The 18,274-nt window shown below is 48.7% G+C and overlaps 1 protein-coding gene across 6 annotated transcripts in view; it reads left to right on the top strand.

Moving 5' to 3' along the window:
- The window catches only part of SACM1L (SAC1 like phosphatidylinositide phosphatase), a 423,363-nt gene that overhangs the window by 137,272 nt on the left and 267,817 nt on the right, over window positions 1-18,274 (top strand). For 5 of the 6 annotated variants that reach the window (XR_012799181.1, XM_075586286.1, XM_075586285.1 and 2 more), the window contains one exon: window positions 805-954. The exons of the other annotated variant lie outside the window; for it this stretch is intronic. Coding sequence is in view for 4 of the 5 variants with exons in the window: in XM_075586286.1 (XP_075442401.1) it covers window positions 805-954 (150 nt within the window). In the remaining variant the exon portion in view is untranslated. The remainder of the gene's footprint in view (window positions 1-804; window positions 955-18,274) is intronic. 6 annotated transcript variants of the gene reach the window in all.

The raw sequence follows: 18,274 nt of genomic DNA, 5'->3' as shown, positions 1-18,274 counted from the left end.
TCTTTGCCAAAACCAGGTTATTTCACCAGCTGATTTAGATTCCTATAGAAATGTCCATTCATCTGGGTTAGGTGAGTGTGAAGAAGCAGTTTCCTCTTTTTCCAGAACGCAGCTTAAAGCAGCAGTCCAAGTTAATGTTTTTAATTACATTTATTCCCCCTTTAATATGTGCATCAATTTAATCCACATAATAAGTAATTTGCAAAGTTGCCGATTGATCCGTACTGTTGTGATCGACCGGTGAAGATTCTACTCGAGGACTGTCGGTGCACAAAATAGGACCAAAGATGCAAAGTTTATGGGGAAGATCATGTGACCAAGCAGTCACTAGATAAAATTGGTGCACTACTAGAGATAGGGCAGGACTCAAAAAGGTGTGTGCCAGTCTGTTTCATAAGAGAACGCAGATGTGACTTTGTAAATGGTTGCTGTAGAAACAAAAAATGCTTGTTACGGTCCTTATTATTGGTGGTGGGGGGGGGGGGGGCGGAGAGAAGAGTGTCTGTGTGTGGCTATGAAGAGGGGGGGGTCTTTGGGGTAAGAAGACTGGTGTGGGAATGATGGGCGGGGGGGGGGGAGGGACTTTTTACTTTAATGAATGTTGGTTTCCAGCCCTGGATTTAAGGATTCAGAGGTTACAAACAAGATTTTAACATTTACATTTGGTAAAACCAAAAATCAAAGCTAATGTAACATTACCTTTTGGACAATGCCCTGCATGATTTCTGAGGGTAAGTGATAGCAACATAAACACTGTAATGTGTACATGAATTTGTGTAAGACTAATAATAGTTGCTTATCTAGTTGCAGGTTAATAAAGCCTTCCTGGCAATGATCGGTCATGCCCTGAGCATGGATGGATTCTACTTCTCAACTTCGTATGACCTTACCCACACACTACAGCGGTTATCAAATACAAGTCCTGAATTCCAAGATATGAGCCTGCTGGAACGGGTAAGGAGACGAGAGAACGTGGAAGATTATCACTAGCATCATATTTTTTTTGTGTATATATGTATGTATGTGTGTGTGCTCATTTGCATGCCATTTCCCAGAATACCTTGCTGCAGTGGAAGTGCTGTGTGCTGGGCGATAATGGTGAAAGACAGGGTTGCAGACCTGTCTTAGACATGCAAATGAACATACAGTAATATTTCCATTTGCTATATGCCAGGCCTGCACAACTTGTACAGTGAGAAGGGCCAAACTGCTCCAAGGAAAAAAGATTTGGGCCGCACGGGTAAAATCATCATCATCATCATCATGATCATCTCTCCTCCAGCACCTCTCATCATCATCATCATCCTCATATCTCCCCCAAAACCCATCATCAACCTTTGTGAAACTCCCCATCGATCTCTCATACTGCACCGACACACTTTATTCGAGCAAATACCCAGTATGTACCTGGCAGATACCTGGAATGCGCCGCTTCTCACCTCTTACAAGCCCCGTTGCGTTTGCCTTCCCAGCCTGGGTTCATGCCTGGCTGATGGGCGGCTGATCTGTTAAATGGTAATGATTAGTATTTAATAGGCTGCAATGCTTCGCGTGTCTACCAGATGGCATAAATTCATGAATTGTAATGCAGTATATATATATATACTGTGCAGTATTGCAGCCAGCGGGAATAAAATGCTTCAATCCCTGCCTGGAAAATACCTCAATGCACTCGGGCAGAAAACAGTCACAAACCTCAATACACCCGGGTATACCCGAATTCGTGGGACTAGCCAAGCTCGAATAAAGTGTGTCGCCAGTGTACCCCCATCTCTCCCCCTCACCCCTACACATAACACTCCCCCTCCACATCAAACACACAATACCACCTGCACACCACACATCCCACCCCCCTGCACCTCACATCACGCTCCCCCCCTGCACCTCACATCACGCTCCCCCCTGCACCTCACATCACTCTCCCCCCCTGCATCTCACATCACTCTCCCCCCCTGCACCTCACATCACTCTCCCCCTCCTGCACCTCACATCACTCTCATATGAGCTTGAGACAAAAGGTGGCACGGTGTGCTCATTTGCATGTAATTTCCCAGAATCCCTTGCTGCAGTGGAAGTGCTGTGTGCTGGGTGATAATGGTGAAAGACATGGTTGCAGACCTGTCTAAGACATGCAAATGAACATACGGTAATATTTCCATTTAATATATATATATATATATATATATATATATATATATATATATATATATATATATATATATATATATATAATAAATATATATATATATATATATATATATATATATATATATATATATATATATATAATGTGTATGAACTATACACACTAGTACTACATTGAGAGAAACCTGCAGGCAGCTGTGGGCAGACTCGCATCAACACACGGAGACTCAACGCCCCACGTGGAGCCAGGGCAGACCGCCGAGCCGCTGGAAGGAGAGGATTATACTATCCTACATGCCTGATTTATCTGCTACTTTAGACTCTAATCCATGGTCACCTCAATGTCCCTAGTCAAATCAATATATTAGTAGTATACCATCACTTTGCGCCTGTGTTTTCCTTTTTCAGTTTCATATATATATATATGAAACTGAAAAATGTGTGTTGATGCGAGTCTGCCCACAGCTGCCGGCAGGGTTCTCCCAATGTAGTACTATTGTGTATAGTTCATACACTGTGGCAGCATTTTAATGGTACATTTTCTGGTTTCATTGTGATTGCGCACTTCGTTTATCTATATTGTGAGCGCACACTCCTATAAATAAAATATACCAATTTTTTTTGTTTCAATTTATTTTTATTGTTTTAGAGAGACATAACAAATATATAGTCTTGGAATACATATGATGTTTTAACAGTGTCACTTGTCCATACAACAAAGAGCATTAACAGTTCGTCATCTGAAATAAAATAATTGATATAACACGCGTCTCTCATGAGCTTAACAAAGGAAAGAGAAGAACGTAGAAAAGAAGAAAAAGAAGGGGGGGAGGGGTGGAAGGGGGGGGGGGGTAGGACGAGCCCATTTGTCTGGTATTTCTGTATTTATTTATATGGGGTCCCTAGTTTCCTGGCCATATTTCCCAAATTTTGTGAAATTTGTCAGTTTTCTGGTTCAACTGTGCTGTGAGGAGCTCCATCATCTTTATTTCCCTTAGTCTCCGTAAGACAGTCTGCCTAGAAGGCGCATTTACCTTTTTCCAGGCAGCCGCAATAACACAGCGGGCAGCTGTCATTACATGAGTGATCATCTTACTTTCTGCCGTTCCTAATTCATCTATTGGTTTGGCCAGCACCATGGTCAGCGGTTCCACCTCAACCTCCACCCCCAAGTACTCTCTGATCAATCTTTGTATCATGACCCAGAATACCTGAATTTTTGGGCAACTCCACCAAATATGAACCATATCTCCTTTTTGCCCGCATCCCCTCCAGCACAAATCCGGGAACCCGGGGAAGAGCTTAGCCAGCCTGCTCGGGGTTAGGTACCAATGAAATAGAATTTTATAAATATTCCATTTGATAGTGGTACAGATTGACGTTTTTGCAGCTACCTCCCAAATGTCCTCCCTGTCTTCTCTATCGATCTCTGTATTCAAATCTTCTGCCCATTTGATCATATAGCTATGTTGGGAACAACCCGCTGATCGCGCCAGGCCCAGATATATCTCCGAAATCAGCCCTTTACAGTAATATCCTTTCCTACACAGTCTTTCAAAATTTGTTAAATCTTTGAATGCCGAATCTTTGGAGACTGATTGCAGGTAATGCTTAATTTGGAGGTAACCAAACACTGGTATATTTATGATTTTGTGTTTCTTCTCCAGCGCCTGGAGTGGTAGAATTATACCGTTATCTACAAAGTCGTCAGCTACCATCAGCTTTAACGTCTTAAATGTATTGAGTTTCTGTGGGAGCCAGCCTGGGGAGAATTCAGGGTTATGGAATATAGGGGTTAGTAGTGTTGGACTGGCTGTCAGACCATATTTATTTTTATTTCTAGACCATATCCGCCATGTACATTTCATTGCTCCCAGTTTTAATGTTTCCAAGAAGGTCTCTCCTCCCCTCTCGGTCCACATAGCAGCCGGGAGAGAGAGAGGTCTTGTATAGGTAGACTCAAGTCCCACCCAGCAACTGGTGGCTGGATCATTGTTCCAAATTATTGCTTGTTTGAGTTGGGCCGCCAAATAGTATTTAATGATATCCGGGACTGCCAAGCCTCCGCAATCTTTTGGGGCTAGCATAATAGATCTAGCTACCCTGGGTCTTTTATTTTGCCAGATAAATTGGAAAATTCTGTTTTGTATGTTTTTAAGCTCCAGCATTGGAATATCTATAGGAAGAGTCTGGACATAATACAGGAGCCTTGGTAGGATATTCATTTTGATCGTGGCTATTCTTCCTAACCAAGATATCTGGTATTCGTTCCAGCTCTGAAGGTCCTTTTTTAGCCTCTCAAATAATGGTGGATAGTTATGTTTGTATAGCGTATTATACTCCCTTGTTATTTGGATTCCTAAGTATTTGATCTTTGTGGAGTTCCACTTATATTTAAAATTTGCTTGTAATAATTTGACTTCAGAATCCGATAGGGTTAGGTTCAATGCTTCCGACTTATCCATGTTGATTTTATAACCCGATATTTTGCTAAATTTATCTAGTTGTGAATGTAAGTTCGGGAGTGAAATCAAGGGGTTGGCGAGAGTTAGGATAATGTCGTCGGCAAATAGGGATATTTTGTAGTTTGTCTCTCCTATTACAATTCCATTTATGTTTTTTTCGTCTCTAATTGTTGCTGCCAAGGGTTCAATAGAGAGAGCAAACAGAAGCGGAGACAAGGGACATCCCTGTCGAGTACCATTCTTTATGTTTATAGGGTTTGAGTCTCCTCCTGGGAGTTTCACTATAGCCGTGGGAGATCTGTATAGGGCTCTTACACCTTCTAGATATGGGCCCTGAAATCCATATTTAAGTAGGGTTTGGTCTAGGAAGTCCCACCTAATCCTGTCGAATGCTTTTTCCGCATCCAAGCTCAACAGGATGGCCTTTGTGGATGAGAGATGTACATGGTCGATTATATCTATAATTTTTCTAGTATTGTCTGAGGCCTGTCTGCCGGAAATAAACCCGACTTGATCTATATGTATCAGGCTTGGGAGTATGGGGGTCAGTCTATTTGCCAGAATTTTGCTGAACAGTTTTAGATCCGAATTAAGGAGAGCTATGGGGCGATAGTTACCACACTGTAGTGGGTCTCTCCCTTCCTTTGGTATGATTGCTAAATTAGCTTTAGACATAAATGGTGGGATGACTGTTCCTTCCAGAAACGCATTAAACATATCGAGTAGATACGGGGCCAGGACCGCCTTAAATTTTTTGTAGTATTGATTGGAGAATCCATCTGGGCCTGGCGTTTTTGTTGGGTTTTAATTGGGCAATTGCATCTATCAATTCTTCTAGGGAGATTTCTTTATTTAGGTCTGAGAGGTTACTTTCCGAAAGTGTCGGAAGTTTACACGCTTCCAAGTATGTATAGATAGCCTCTGCATCTGATGATTTATTTTTGGGAAAATTTAGGTTATATAATTTGTTATAATAGTCCGAAAATTTGTTCGCTATTTGCGTCTCACAATGTGTCTTCGTACCTGATTTTGTCAAAATAGCTGTTATTTGGGATTTAGCTCTCATACCGCGCAATTTGGAGGCGAGTAATCGGTCGGCTTTATTACCTTTATCATAATATTTTTGTTTGGTCCACCGTAACGCCCTCTCCACTTCATCCATTTGGGTCTGCTTAAGTTCAGATCTAGTTTTGTCTAGCAATTTGAATAGTTTTTTCGAGGGATTAGTTTTATGTTTCTGCTCCAAAAGTTGGACTTTTCTCCACTAGCTCATTATAGAGTTTTTGCTTTATTTTTTTCTTATGTGATGCTATGGAGATGATATTCCCTCTGATTGTCGCCTTATGGGCTTCCCATAACATTGCTGGTGACTCTACAGAGCCCTTATTCAGCGTGAAGTATTCTCTGAGTTTTTGTTTAATCTCTATTTCTACATCTACTTGATTTAACAGGGAATCATTCAGTTTCCAATTATATTGGTTAGTTCTATAGAAGGGGAGGGAGAGTGTCAGCGAGACCGGGGCGTGATCCGACCAAGATATTGATCCTATGTCTGACTGGGAGGCTGCCTGGAAGATGTCTTTAGTACCAGAAAATAATCAATCCTTGAGTAGGTTTGGTGTGGGGGGGAGAAATAGGAGTAGTCCCGCTGCCCCTGGTGCCGGGCCCTCCAAATGTCTGTCAGGGAGAACTCCTTCATTATCTGTCTAAATTCTCTGGCATTCTTTCCGTGACACGGGGATGTGGAGTCCCTGAGGGGTTTGTTCTATCTAGTTCCGGCATTGCTATCATGTTTAAATCTCCTGCTAATAACAATGTAGTTCGAGTTTGGGGGTTGATAAGGTCACATAGATCTCTTAAGAATTTGGGTTGGCCTTCGTTTGGGGCATAGATGTTAACAAGAGTGACATCCACTCCCGACAGGGTACCTTGGAGGATAATGTATCTCCCTTCTGGGTCAGCATTCTCTTGTTTTAACAAGAATTTGACCGTATGCTTAAATAAGACCGCTACCCCTCTTTTTTTTGTGGGGCATGACGCATAGTACGCCTGTGGGAAAACCCTCTGGAAGGTGTTTGGGGGGGGTCGTAGTATTGAAATGCGTTTCCTGTAAAAACAGTATGTCGCCTTTTGTTTTTTTGAACTCTTGGAGGGCAAGTTTTCTTTTGATGGTTGAATTTAACCCTCTAACATTTAAGGATATTAATTTAAGTGTCGTTTTAAGAGCCATTTATGGTTTTGGCGTGTGTTTGCGTCTTACCTTTCCCTCCATTTTCCCACGATGGAGGGGGACTTGCCTTCGGAGCTCCTCTTGTGATCTGCGTAGTTGCTTTGTGTAATCTCAGTGTCTTGACTTTCCTTTCGGCTCAGCTGGGTTTTGTCTCTGTTTAGCGTGGGCTGGGGGAGGTAGGTAGGGAATAATGGGGGGGTGATAGAAAGGAAGAAAAAGAAAAAGAGAATGAGTGGGCGATATGTACGCCCCGTCATGGGTACCCCCATCACTCTAATTGATGATGAAATGCAGATAATATGACCAGTAATGGCAGAAATATCAGATCAATGATTTATATATATATACAGCTAAACCCCGTTATAACGCGGGTCTCGGGGTCCACCCCGAGACCACCGCGTTACTAACGGGGTCGCGAGAAAAAAAAATGGCCGCCGCGCTTTAGCGCATATTCATCCCGCGGGACAGGAGATGGGAGCGGGCATGTCCCTCCGCTCCCCGCTTCCCCCTGTCACCGCGGGACAGGCCGCGGGGCAGGAGATGGGAGCGGGGATGTCTCTCCTGTCCCCGCTTCCCCCTGTCACCTCGGGACAGGCCGCGGGGCAGGAGATGGGAGCGGGGATGTCTCTCCTGTCCCCGCTTCCCCCTGTCACCTCGGGACAGGCCGCGGGGCAGGAGATGGGAGCGGGGATGTCCCTCCTGTCCCCGCTTCCCCCTGTCACCTCGGGACAGGCCGCGGGGCAGGAGATGGGAGCGGGGATGTCTCTCCTGTCCCCGCTTCCCCCTGTCACCTCGGGACAGGCCGCGGGGCAGGAGATGGGAGCGGGGATGTCCCTCCTGTCCCCGCTTCCCCCTGTCACCTCGGGACAGGCCGCGGGGCAGGAGATGGGAGCGGGGATGTCTCTCCTGTCCCCGCTTCCCCCTGTCACCTCGGGACAGGCCGCGGGGCAGGAGATGGGAGTGGGGATGTCCCCTCAGGTCGCCGCTTACCTCAGAACCATGCTGCCTGCATGGAGGTTGTAGCGGGGGGTTTCTTCTCCCACCGCTGTCCCCGGTGCTCCCGCTGCCTGCGCGGGAGGAGGGGGGGGAGCGGGTGGTGGTGCTGGTCGCGGCCCGTCTGTGTAGAGTGAGAGAGTGTGTGTGTATGTATATATGGGAGAGAAAGTGTGTGTGTGTATATGGGTGTGTGAGTGTGGGTAAGTGTCTGAGTGTGTGTGTAAGTGTGTGTGAGTGTGTGTGAGTGTCTGTGAGTGTGTAAGTGTGTGTGAGTGTCTGTGAGTGTCTGTGAGTGTCTGTGAGTGTCTGTGAGTGTCTGTGAGTGTCTAAGTGTGTGTGAGTGTGTGTGAGTGTCTGTGAGTGTGTAAGTGTGTGTGAGTGTGTGTGAGTGTGTGTCTGTGAGTGTCTAAGTGTGTGTAAGTGTGTGTAAGTGTGTGTAAGTGTGTGTGAGTGTGTGTGAGTGTCTAAGTGTGTGTAAGTGTGTGTGTGTGTGTGTGTGTGTGAGTGTGTGTGAGTGTCTGTAAGTGTGCGTGAGTGTGCGTAAGTGTGTGTGAGTGTGCGTGAGTGTGGTCAGTGTGTGTGCAGTGTGTCAGTGTGAGCAATGAGCAGTGTGTGTGCAGTGTGCAGTGTGTGTGCAGTGTGGCAGTGAGCAATGAGCAGTGTGTGTGTGCAGTGTGTCAGTGTGAGCAATGAGCAGTGTGTGTGCAGTGTGGCAGTGTGAGCAATGAGCAGTGTGTGTGCAGTGAGTGTGTGCAGTGTGCAGTGTGTGTGCAGTGTGGCAGTGAGCAATGAGCAGTGTGTGTGCAGTGAGTGTGTGCAGTGTGTCAGTGTGAGCAATGAGCAAGGGTGTGTGCAGTGTGCAGTGTGTGTGCAGTGTGGCAGTGTGAGCAATGAGCAGTGTGTGTGCAGTGAGTGTGTGCAGTGTGCAAAAAAAAAAATGTAAAAAATTTTTTTTAAAAAATTTTTTTTTTTTTTTTTTTTTTTTTAAAAAAAAAACGGGAGCCACGGGAAAACCGCGTTATAACCGAATCGCGGTATAACGAGGCGCGTTATAACGGGGTTTAGCTGTATATATATATATATATATATATATTAATATATATATATATATATACACAGTGGTCGACAAATCACCAACAATCTACTCGGCGAACCAAAAAATCTACTCGCCACCTAGTACCACACGTGTGCTGCTTGGGCCAATAGGAGCTCGCCACGATGTTAAATCCACTCGCCCGGGGCGAGCAAATGTATAGGTTTGTCGAACACTCTATATATGTATATGTGTGTGTGTGTGTAATTTCGACAAACCTATTCCCCCGCATGCCTGGGGCGAGTGAATTTGACTTCGTGGCGAGCTCCTTGTGGCCACCCAAGCAGCGCACTTGTTTTTTTTTTTTTCCTGCGCGCGCTGACATTTTTTTTAAAATCCAGCAGCCTGATTGGCTGACAGGACTTGGCGGGCTGCCAAGATTTTTTTTCCCATCCAGGCTAAGGCCACGCAGGCGCATCCTCTTCCTGCCTGTTGAAGAGGTTAGTACAGTACTTCATTGCATCTCCCGGTCCCCGCTCCCCCTCCCTGTCCCCGTGTCTGCCCGCGGGGTGGGTGATGGTAGCGGGGTTGTTTCCCCCCCCCCTCCCTAGTCCTTGCTTCCCTCCAGATTCCCATGTCTACCTGCGAGGTGGGAGATGGTAGAGGGGGTGTTCCCCACCCAGGCCCCGCTTCCCTCCTTGCCCCCATGGCTGCCTGCGCGGGGGGGGGGGGGAGCATGGTACTGGTTGCCGCCTTTCCTCTTTTCCCTCTCCGCTCTCCTCCTCTTCCCTCCCTCCTAGGAGCGTGCGTGCAGTCCTCGCTGCCTCCTGTCTGTGAGTGTGGCAGACTGTGAGTGTGGCAGACTGTGAGTGTGGCAGACTGTGAGAGTGTGGCAGACTGTGAGAGTGTGGCAGACTGTGAGAGTGTGGCAGACTGTGAGAGTGTGGCAGACTGTGAAAGTGTGGCAGACTGTGAGAGTGTGGCAGACTGTGAGAGTGTGGCAGACTGTGAGAGTGTGGCAGACTGTGAGAGTGTGGCAGACTGTGAGAGTGTGGCAGACTGTGAGAGTGTGGCAGACTGTGAGAGTGTGGCAGACTGTGTGAGTGTGGCAGACTGTGTGAGTGTGGCAGACTGTGTGAGTGTGGCAGACTGTGTGAGTGTGGCAGACTGTGTGAGTGTGGCAGACTGTGTGAGTGTGGCAGACTGTGTGAGTGTGGCAGACTGTGTGAGTGTGGCAGACTGTGTGAGTGTGGCAGACTGTGTGAGTGTGCAGACTGTGTGAGTGTGGCAGACTGTGAGAGTGTGGCAGACTGTGAGAGTGTGGCAGACTGTGAGAGTGTGGCAGACTGTGAGAGTGTGGCAGACTGTGAGAGTGTGCAGACTGTGAGAGTGTGGCAGACTGTGAGAGTGTGGCAGACTGTGAGAGTGTGGCAGACTGTGAGAGTGTGGCAGACTGTGAGAGTGTGGCAGACTGTGAGAGTGTGCAGACTGTGAGAGTGTGGCAGACTGTGAGAGTGTGGCAGACTGTGAGAGTGTGGCAGACTGTGAGAGTGTGGCAGACTGTGAGAGTGTGGCAGACTGTGAGAGTGTGGCAGACTGTGAGAGTGTGTGTGTGGCAGACTGTGAGTGTGTGTGTGTGTGTGTGTGTGTGTGTGTGTGTGTGTGTGTGTGTGTGTGTGTGTGTGTGTGTGTGTGTGTGTGTCAGACTGTGTGTGTGTGTGTGTGGCAGACTGTGTGTGTGTGTGTGGCAGACTGTGTGTGTGTGTGTGGCAGACTGTGTGTGTGTGTGTGTGTGACTGTGTGTGTGTGTGTGTGTGTGACTGTGTGTGTGTGTGTGTGTGTGACTGTGTGTGTGTGTGTGTGTGTGTGTGTGTGTGTGTGACTGTGTGTGAGAGAGACTGTGTGTGTGTGTGAGAGAGACTGTGTGTGTGTGTGAGAGAGACTGTGTGTGTGTGTGAGAGAGACTGTGTGTGTGTGTGAGAGAGACTGTGTGTGTGTGTGAGAGAGACTGCTGTGTGTGTGTGTGAGAGAGACTGTGTGTGTGTGTGAGAGAGACTGTGTGTGTGTGTGAGAGAGACTGTGTGTGTGTGTGAGAGAGACTGTGTGTGTGTGTGAGAGAGACTGTGTGTGTGTGAGATAGAGACTGTGTGTGTGTGAGAGAGAGACTGTGTGTGTGTGTGTGTGTGTGTGTGTGTGTGTGTGTGTGTGTGTGTGTGTGTGAGACTGTGTGTGTGTGTGTGTGTGTGTGTGTGTGTGTGTGTGTGTGTGTGAGACAGTGTGTGTGTGTGTGTGAGACAGTGTGTGTGTGTGTGTGTGTGTGAGACAGTGTGTGTGTGTGTGTGTGTGTGTGTGTGTGTGAGACAGTGTGTGTGTGTGTGTGTGTGTGTGTGTGTGTGTGTGTGTGTGTGTGTGTGTGTGTGTGTGTGTGTGTGTGACACCGTGTGTGTGTGTGTGTGTGAGACACCGTGTGTGTGACTGTGTATGTGTGTGTGTGAGACACCGTGTGTGTGACTGTGTATGTGTGTGTGTGAGACTGTGTGTGTGAGACTGTGTGTGTGTTTGTGTGAGACTGTGACTGTGTGTGTGTGTGTGACAGACATTGTGTGTGTGACTGTGTGTGTGTGTGACTGTGTGTGTGTGTGTGACTGTGTATGTGTGTGACTGTGTATGTGTGTGACTGTGTGTGTGTGAGACTGTGTGTGTTTGTGTGTGTGTGTGTGTGTGTGTGACTGTGTGTGTGTGTGTGTGTGACTGTGTGTGTGTGACTGTGTGTGTGTGACTGTGTGTGTGTGACTGTGTGTGTGTGTGACTGTGAGAGAGACAGACATTGTGTGTGTGTGTGTGTGTGTGTGCGACACCAGAGGTACCCCCCAATCAGTCACCCTCCCGCAGTCAGTCACCCTCCCGCAGTCAGTCACCCTCCCGCAGTCAGTCACCCTCCCGCAGTCAGTCACCCTCCCGCAGTCAGTCACCCTCCCGCAGTCAGTCACCCTCCCGCAGTCAGTCACCCTCCCGCAGTCAGTCACCCTCCCGCAGTCAGTCACCCTCCCGCAGTCAGTCACCCTCCCGCAGTCAGTCACCCTCCCGCAGTCAGTCACCCTCCCGCAGTCAGTCACCCTCCCGCAGTCAGTCACCCTCCCGCAGTCAGTCACCCTCCCGCAGTCAGTCACCCTCCCGCAGTCAGTCACCCTCCCGCAGTCAGTCACCCTCCCGCAGTCAGTCACCCCCCCCCCCCGCAGTCAGTCCCCCCCCCCCCGCAGTCAGTCACCCACCCCCCTGCAGTCGTTCACCCCCCCAGTCAGTCACCCCCCCCCAGCAGCCCCGCCCCAGTCAGTCACCCCCCCAGTCTCTCCCGGTCTACCTGTCTCTCTCTCTGTCTCCCCTCCTCCCTCCTCTCTCTGTGTCCCCTCCTCCTCTCTCTGTCTCTCTGTCTCCCCCCCTCCTCTCTCTGTCTCTCGGTCTCCCCTCCTCTCTCTGTCCCTCTGTCTCCCCTCCCTCCTCTCTCTGTCTCCCCTCCCTCCTCTCTCTGTCTCCCCTCCCACCTCCCTCCTCTCTGTTTCTGGATATCTTATTTACCCTGTATATCTTAACTGCCCTATACCTACACCGAAATAACCTATACTGCTTTCTTCCAGATCTGTCTCTCAAGTTTCAGACGGGAGGCATCGGAATCCCCCCTAACCCAGAAGACAGGTAGAGAACACCTCCCCTCCAACATATAAAATTGCGGGAATGAGGATACCTGGACATAGAGGGACTGCAGATCAGGTAAGATCCCAGCTGGGATTGCTGCTTTAGATATTGTGAAGCGGGGGCATCCAGACACTGGATAAAGTATCCTGGAAACTAGTCCTTCACACTTGGCTTTTTTTTGTAAATCCGACATTTACACACACATACACACACACACACACACACATACACACACACACACACACACACACACACACACACACACACACACACACACACACACGTAACCAGGACTAATTGTAGTATAATGTAATACAATAAATAAACTTATGTCAAAAACGAATGTTGTTCTTACTAGGAATTTATTCAATTTATTTTTTCTAAAGCGGGGTTGAGGGCGGGACTAGGGTGGGTTCGGGGGCGGGACTAGGGTGGGTTCGGGGGCGGGACTAGGGCAGGGTTGGGGGCGGGACTATGTGGCGAGTAGATTTTTTTGTTTGGCGAGTAGATTTTTGGGTGATTTGTCGACCACTGTGTATGTATATATGTATATGAGTGTGTGTATATATATATATATATATGCAAATACAACTGTATGCTCATCTGCATGTCTTAGGCAGGTCTGCAACCCCGCCTTTCCCCATTATCACCCAGCATACAGCACTTCCACTGCAGCAAGGGATTCTGGGAAATGACATGCAAATGAGCACACAGTGTCACTTTTTGCCTCAATAACCATTTTTAACATGGTTCCCTATAGGCTTAAGCTTGCTGCATGGTCACAGCTTTGAGCACAGCCAGGGTTAAGGTGCATACCCAGAAAACCACCCACAGACAGCTGTTTCGACCTTGATGGGTCTCATCAGTGTGGGGTTAATTTTAACTGGGTATGCAAAAGAGGCTATGGGATAGGCCTCCACTTACGAGCACTTGATCTGCACAGATAATTTTTGCACCGTCCCCTATTTTTCCCGCACTTGGCCCCCCTTATTGCCTTCCGCTGAGGGGACAAGCCAATATTTTTTTCACCCGCCTGGCCTTGCAAAGGGCCGGGCGTGCACTCGTGCACATTTTTTTGTGTCGTCTGTCAGAGCACTTCCTGCACTGCATCACACAGCGCACAGGAGCACTTGCACTATGAACTTTTTTTGTTTGTTGGTGTCGGGTTATAGTCACCCTTCTTTGTTCGGAGAGCGAGAAGACTAAGTGCTGGTCCGTGGTCACCCCTCCTTCGGGAAAAGACTACGGTGGGTTAGTAGGCGTACGCTGAAAACCCTAAAGACTTGGACCCTCCTGCGGCGCCTGCTGCACTAGGAGGGAACGAGAAGGATGTCGGACTATTCAGAGGAAGACGTCATGGAACCGGACTAGCCTACTCTCTGGAGAAGACTGTCACATGTGGAGCGCACCTGGTCTCACTTGACCACGAGCACGGTTTTTGAGGTGGAATCACTTTTTCACCACCCGGGCTACAAAAAAAAAAAAAAAAGCTGTCTGTGGGTGGTTTTCTGGGTATGCACCTTAACCCTGGCTGCGCTCAAAGCTGTGACCATGCAGCAAGCTTAAGCCTATAGGGAACCATGTTAAAAATGGTTATTGAGGCAAAAAGTGACACTGTGTGCTCATTTGCATGTCATTTCCCAGAATCCCTTGCTGCAGTGGAAGTGCTGTATGCTGGGTGATAATGGGGAAAGGTGGGGTTGCAGACCTGCCTAAGACATGCAGATGAGCATACAGTTGTATTTGCATATTTGCTTTCCTGTGGAGGGTTTTTGTCACTTTTTTTACTCACCATAACTTAACTCAGTATTATGGTATATATATATATATATATATATATATATATATACATATATATATACAGTGTTCGACAAATCACCCAAAAATCTACTCGCCCAACCAAAAAATCTACTCGCCACCTAGTCCCGCCCCCAACCCCGCCCCTAGTCCCGCCCCCAACCCTAGTCCCGCCCCCAACCCCGCTTTAAAATAAAATATATAAATAAAATACATTTAATAAATTCCTAGTCAGAACAACATTCATTTTTGACATAAATGTATTTATTGTATTACATTATACTACAATTAGGCCTTGTTACGTGTGTGTGTGCGTAAATTTCAGATCTAGAAATAAAAGCCAGATGTGAATGACTAGTTTCCTGAACCTCTTAACCAGTGCCTGGACGCCCCCGCTTCACAATATCTAAAGCAGTAATCCCGCCTGGGATCTTACCTGATCCGCAGTCCCTCAATGTCCAGGTACCTCATTCCCGCAATGTTCCACATTGGAGGGGATGTGTTCCCTATCTGTCTTCTGGGTTAGGGGGGGATTCCGATATCTTCCGTGTGAAGCTTGAGTCAGATCTGGAAGACAGCAGTATAAGTTATTTCGGTGTAGTATAGGGCAGGTAAGATATATAGGGTAAATAAGCGATCCAGAGTGTGGGGGGGTTAGAGAGATAGAGGGAGAGAGAGAGTGGGGGGGAGAGAGAGAGAGAGTGTGTGGGGGGGGGGAGAGAGAGAGTGTGTGGGGGGGAGAGAGAGAGAGAGTGTGGGGGGGGAGAGAGAGTGTGGGGGGGAGAAAGAGAGAGTGGGGGGAGAGAGTGAAGAGAGAGAGAGAGTGGGGGGAGAGAGAGAGTGGGGGGGAGAGAGAGAGAGAGTGGGGGGGGAGAGAGAGAGTGGGGGGAGAGAGAGAGAGAGTGGGGGGAGAGAGAGAGAGAGAGTGGGGGGAGAGAGAGAGAGAGTGGGGGGAGAGAGAGGGTGTGGGGGGAGAGAGAGAGGGTGTGGGGGAGAGAGAGAGGGTGTGGGGGAGAGAGAGAGGGTGTGGGGGAGAGAGAGAGGGTGTGGGGGAGAGAGAGAGGGTGTGGGGGAGAGAGAGAGGGTGTGGGGGAGAGAGAGAGTGTGGGGGAGAGAGAGAGTGTGGGGGGAGAGACACAGAGGGGAGAAACGGTGGGTGACACACACAGAGGGTGGGTGATACACAGAGAGAGGGTGACTGACTGGGGGGGGGTGACTGACTGGGGGGGTGACTGGGGGGGGTGACTGACTGGGGGGGGGTGACTGACGGGGGTGGTGACTGACTGGGGGGGGTGACTGACTGGGGGGGTGGTGACTGACTGGGGGGGTGGTGACTGATTGGGGGGTGGTGACTGACTGGGGGGGTGGTGACTGACTGGGGGGGGTGACTGATTGGGGGGGTGGTGACTGATTGGGGGGGTACCTCTGGTGTCACACACATACACATGCTCCCATACACACATACACTTGCTCCCATACACATGCTCCCATACACACATACACTTGCTCCCATACACATACACTTGCTCCCATACACATACACACATACACTTGCTCCCATACACATACACATGCTCCCATACACATACACATGCTCCCATACACATACACACATACACATGCTCCCATACACATACACTTGCTCCCATACACATACACACATACACATGCTCCCATACACATACACTTGCTCCCATACACATACACACATACACTTGCTCCCATACACATACACTTGCTCCCATACACTTGCTCACACACACACGGGGGGGGGGAGGAAAGGCCACGACCAGCACCACCACCACGCTCCTCCCCCACCCACCCCCCGCTCGTGGGGGGGGGGCAGGCCGACACCCCCCCCCCCCCATACCTCACGCGGGCATATTGGAAGCTTTGGGGAGGCAGGGTGGGTGGGAGGCACGTGGCGAGGTATCCCCCAGGGGACAGTCAGCCCCGCAGTGGCCGCCACTACCCTGCTCCCCTCGCCGGCATGTCTTCACAATGCGCGGCCAAGCAGCTTTGCAGACTGCTTCTTCCCCCCAGCCCGCGGCGGCATGAAGTTAGCTGGCGAGGAGGCGGCAGGGTAGGTGGGAGTCACGTGGTTAGGGCCGAGTCTCCCCCCCCCCCCCGCGCACGCCAACCGGGCTGCCAGCAATGGGGACCTCCCGCCCCCGGGGCAGCGATCGATGGATCGAGGAGGAAGGGGACAGGAGCAGGGGACAGGAGGAGGGGAAGGGGACAGGAGCAGGGGACAGGCGGAGGGGAAGGGGACAGGAGCAGGGGAAGGGGACAGGAGCAGGGGACAGGCGGAGGGAAGGGGACAGGAGCAGGGGAATGGAGGAGGGGAAGGGGACAGGAGCAGGGGACAGGAGGAGGGGAAGGGGACAGGAGCAGGGGACAGGAGGAGGGGAAGGGGACAGGAGCAGAAGAAGGGGACAGGAGGAGGGGAAGGGGACAGGAGCAGGGGATGGGGACAGGAGAAGGGGACAGGAGAGCTGCCGCGGTGGGGAGTAGGGAGCCATGTAGGGACCAGGGGGATCGCAGGGAAGGAGCAGAGGGGCCGCAGCATGGCGTGTACTTACTCTTGATGTCCGGGCAGAAAGAATGGCTGCTCGTTGGGGGCGGGCTCATATAGAGCCTGGCCGCGCGCCCACAAATCCTGGGAGCGCGCGCCAAACAGCAGTCAGGTAGGGAGTTTTTTTTTTTTTTTTTTTTTTTTAAGCGCGAGCAGGGAAATTTCAGCGCGAACGGGGGAAATTTAAAAAAAAAAACACGTGTGCTGCTTGGGCCAATGTTTACTCGCCTGGGGGTTAAATCCACCCGCCCCGGGTGAGTAAATGTATAGGATTGTCGAACACTGTATATATATATATATATATATACATATATATATATATATATATATATATAGCAAATAAACAAGAACAATAGGCACGCCGTCGGGTAAATCAAAATGATGGGTGCAAATCCTGTAGAAAATAAATAGGCAATACGATACCATGTTTGAGACGAATATCAAGAGGCAGCACTCCAATGGATGGTCAAAAAAAGCTTGGTATTGTTAAGACATCATAACCAACGTTTCGGTCCTACATGCGGGACCTTTCTCAAGATGATGTGAATACAGAGTGCAACAGAACACATATAAATACCCTAAAAACACATAACAAACAGGTGCAATCAATAAAGCAATGCCTTATTTGATAATGCAGCATGATTGGGATTTCTTCCCAAATGAATGGAACCCCCAGCGTTGTCTGGAACGCAGTGGTGCGCTCGTGTAGTGAAAAACACCTACTTCGCATGCGCGGGTCAGAGGTGAAAGGCAAGAAGTCAAAAAGTCACTTGATGCGTGTCAGTTACCAGAGGGGGCGCCTACAGGCAATGAAACGCATGCCGTTCTAAAACAGAGCTGTGTGCGCATGCGCAAGCAGTAGCAGTGCACAAATAAATAAATAATAGGCGCGACTGTATAAGAGAAATAAGCCCTCGCTCTGTGTGTAAATGCGCATGCGCAATAGACCAGAATTGCGCTATTACCTCCAAACAGTAGCTAGATAAGCAGCACAAAGCAGAAAAATAATAAAGGCTAAACGATGATACCTCAATGTGGCTGATTGTAACAGCATGTTGAAATGCAAATGTAGCTCCAGTAATAAACCAACATGGTAGAAATATGGGCTTACTTCTAATAATGAGCATGTCCAGTAGTGGGTATAAAGACTGGGAACCATAGAATAAAAAGCATATAACAAATGGTATATGGAAAAAGTGCAATAAACACCCACATAAAAAGTGCAAAATAGTGCAAATAAGTGAACATATATGATGATGAAGTAGAATGGTACTAGCATGATACACTGATGAATAGCTAATTCTGTAGAATACTATAACGACATGGATACAAAGAGACCC

The sequence above is a fragment of the Ascaphus truei genome, chromosome 2 (assembly GCF_040206685.1).
Source record: "Ascaphus truei isolate aAscTru1 chromosome 2, aAscTru1.hap1, whole genome shotgun sequence".
Taxonomy (NCBI): domain Eukaryota; kingdom Metazoa; phylum Chordata; class Amphibia; order Anura; family Ascaphidae; genus Ascaphus; species Ascaphus truei.
This window is presented reverse-complemented; position numbering and strand designations above follow the sequence as displayed.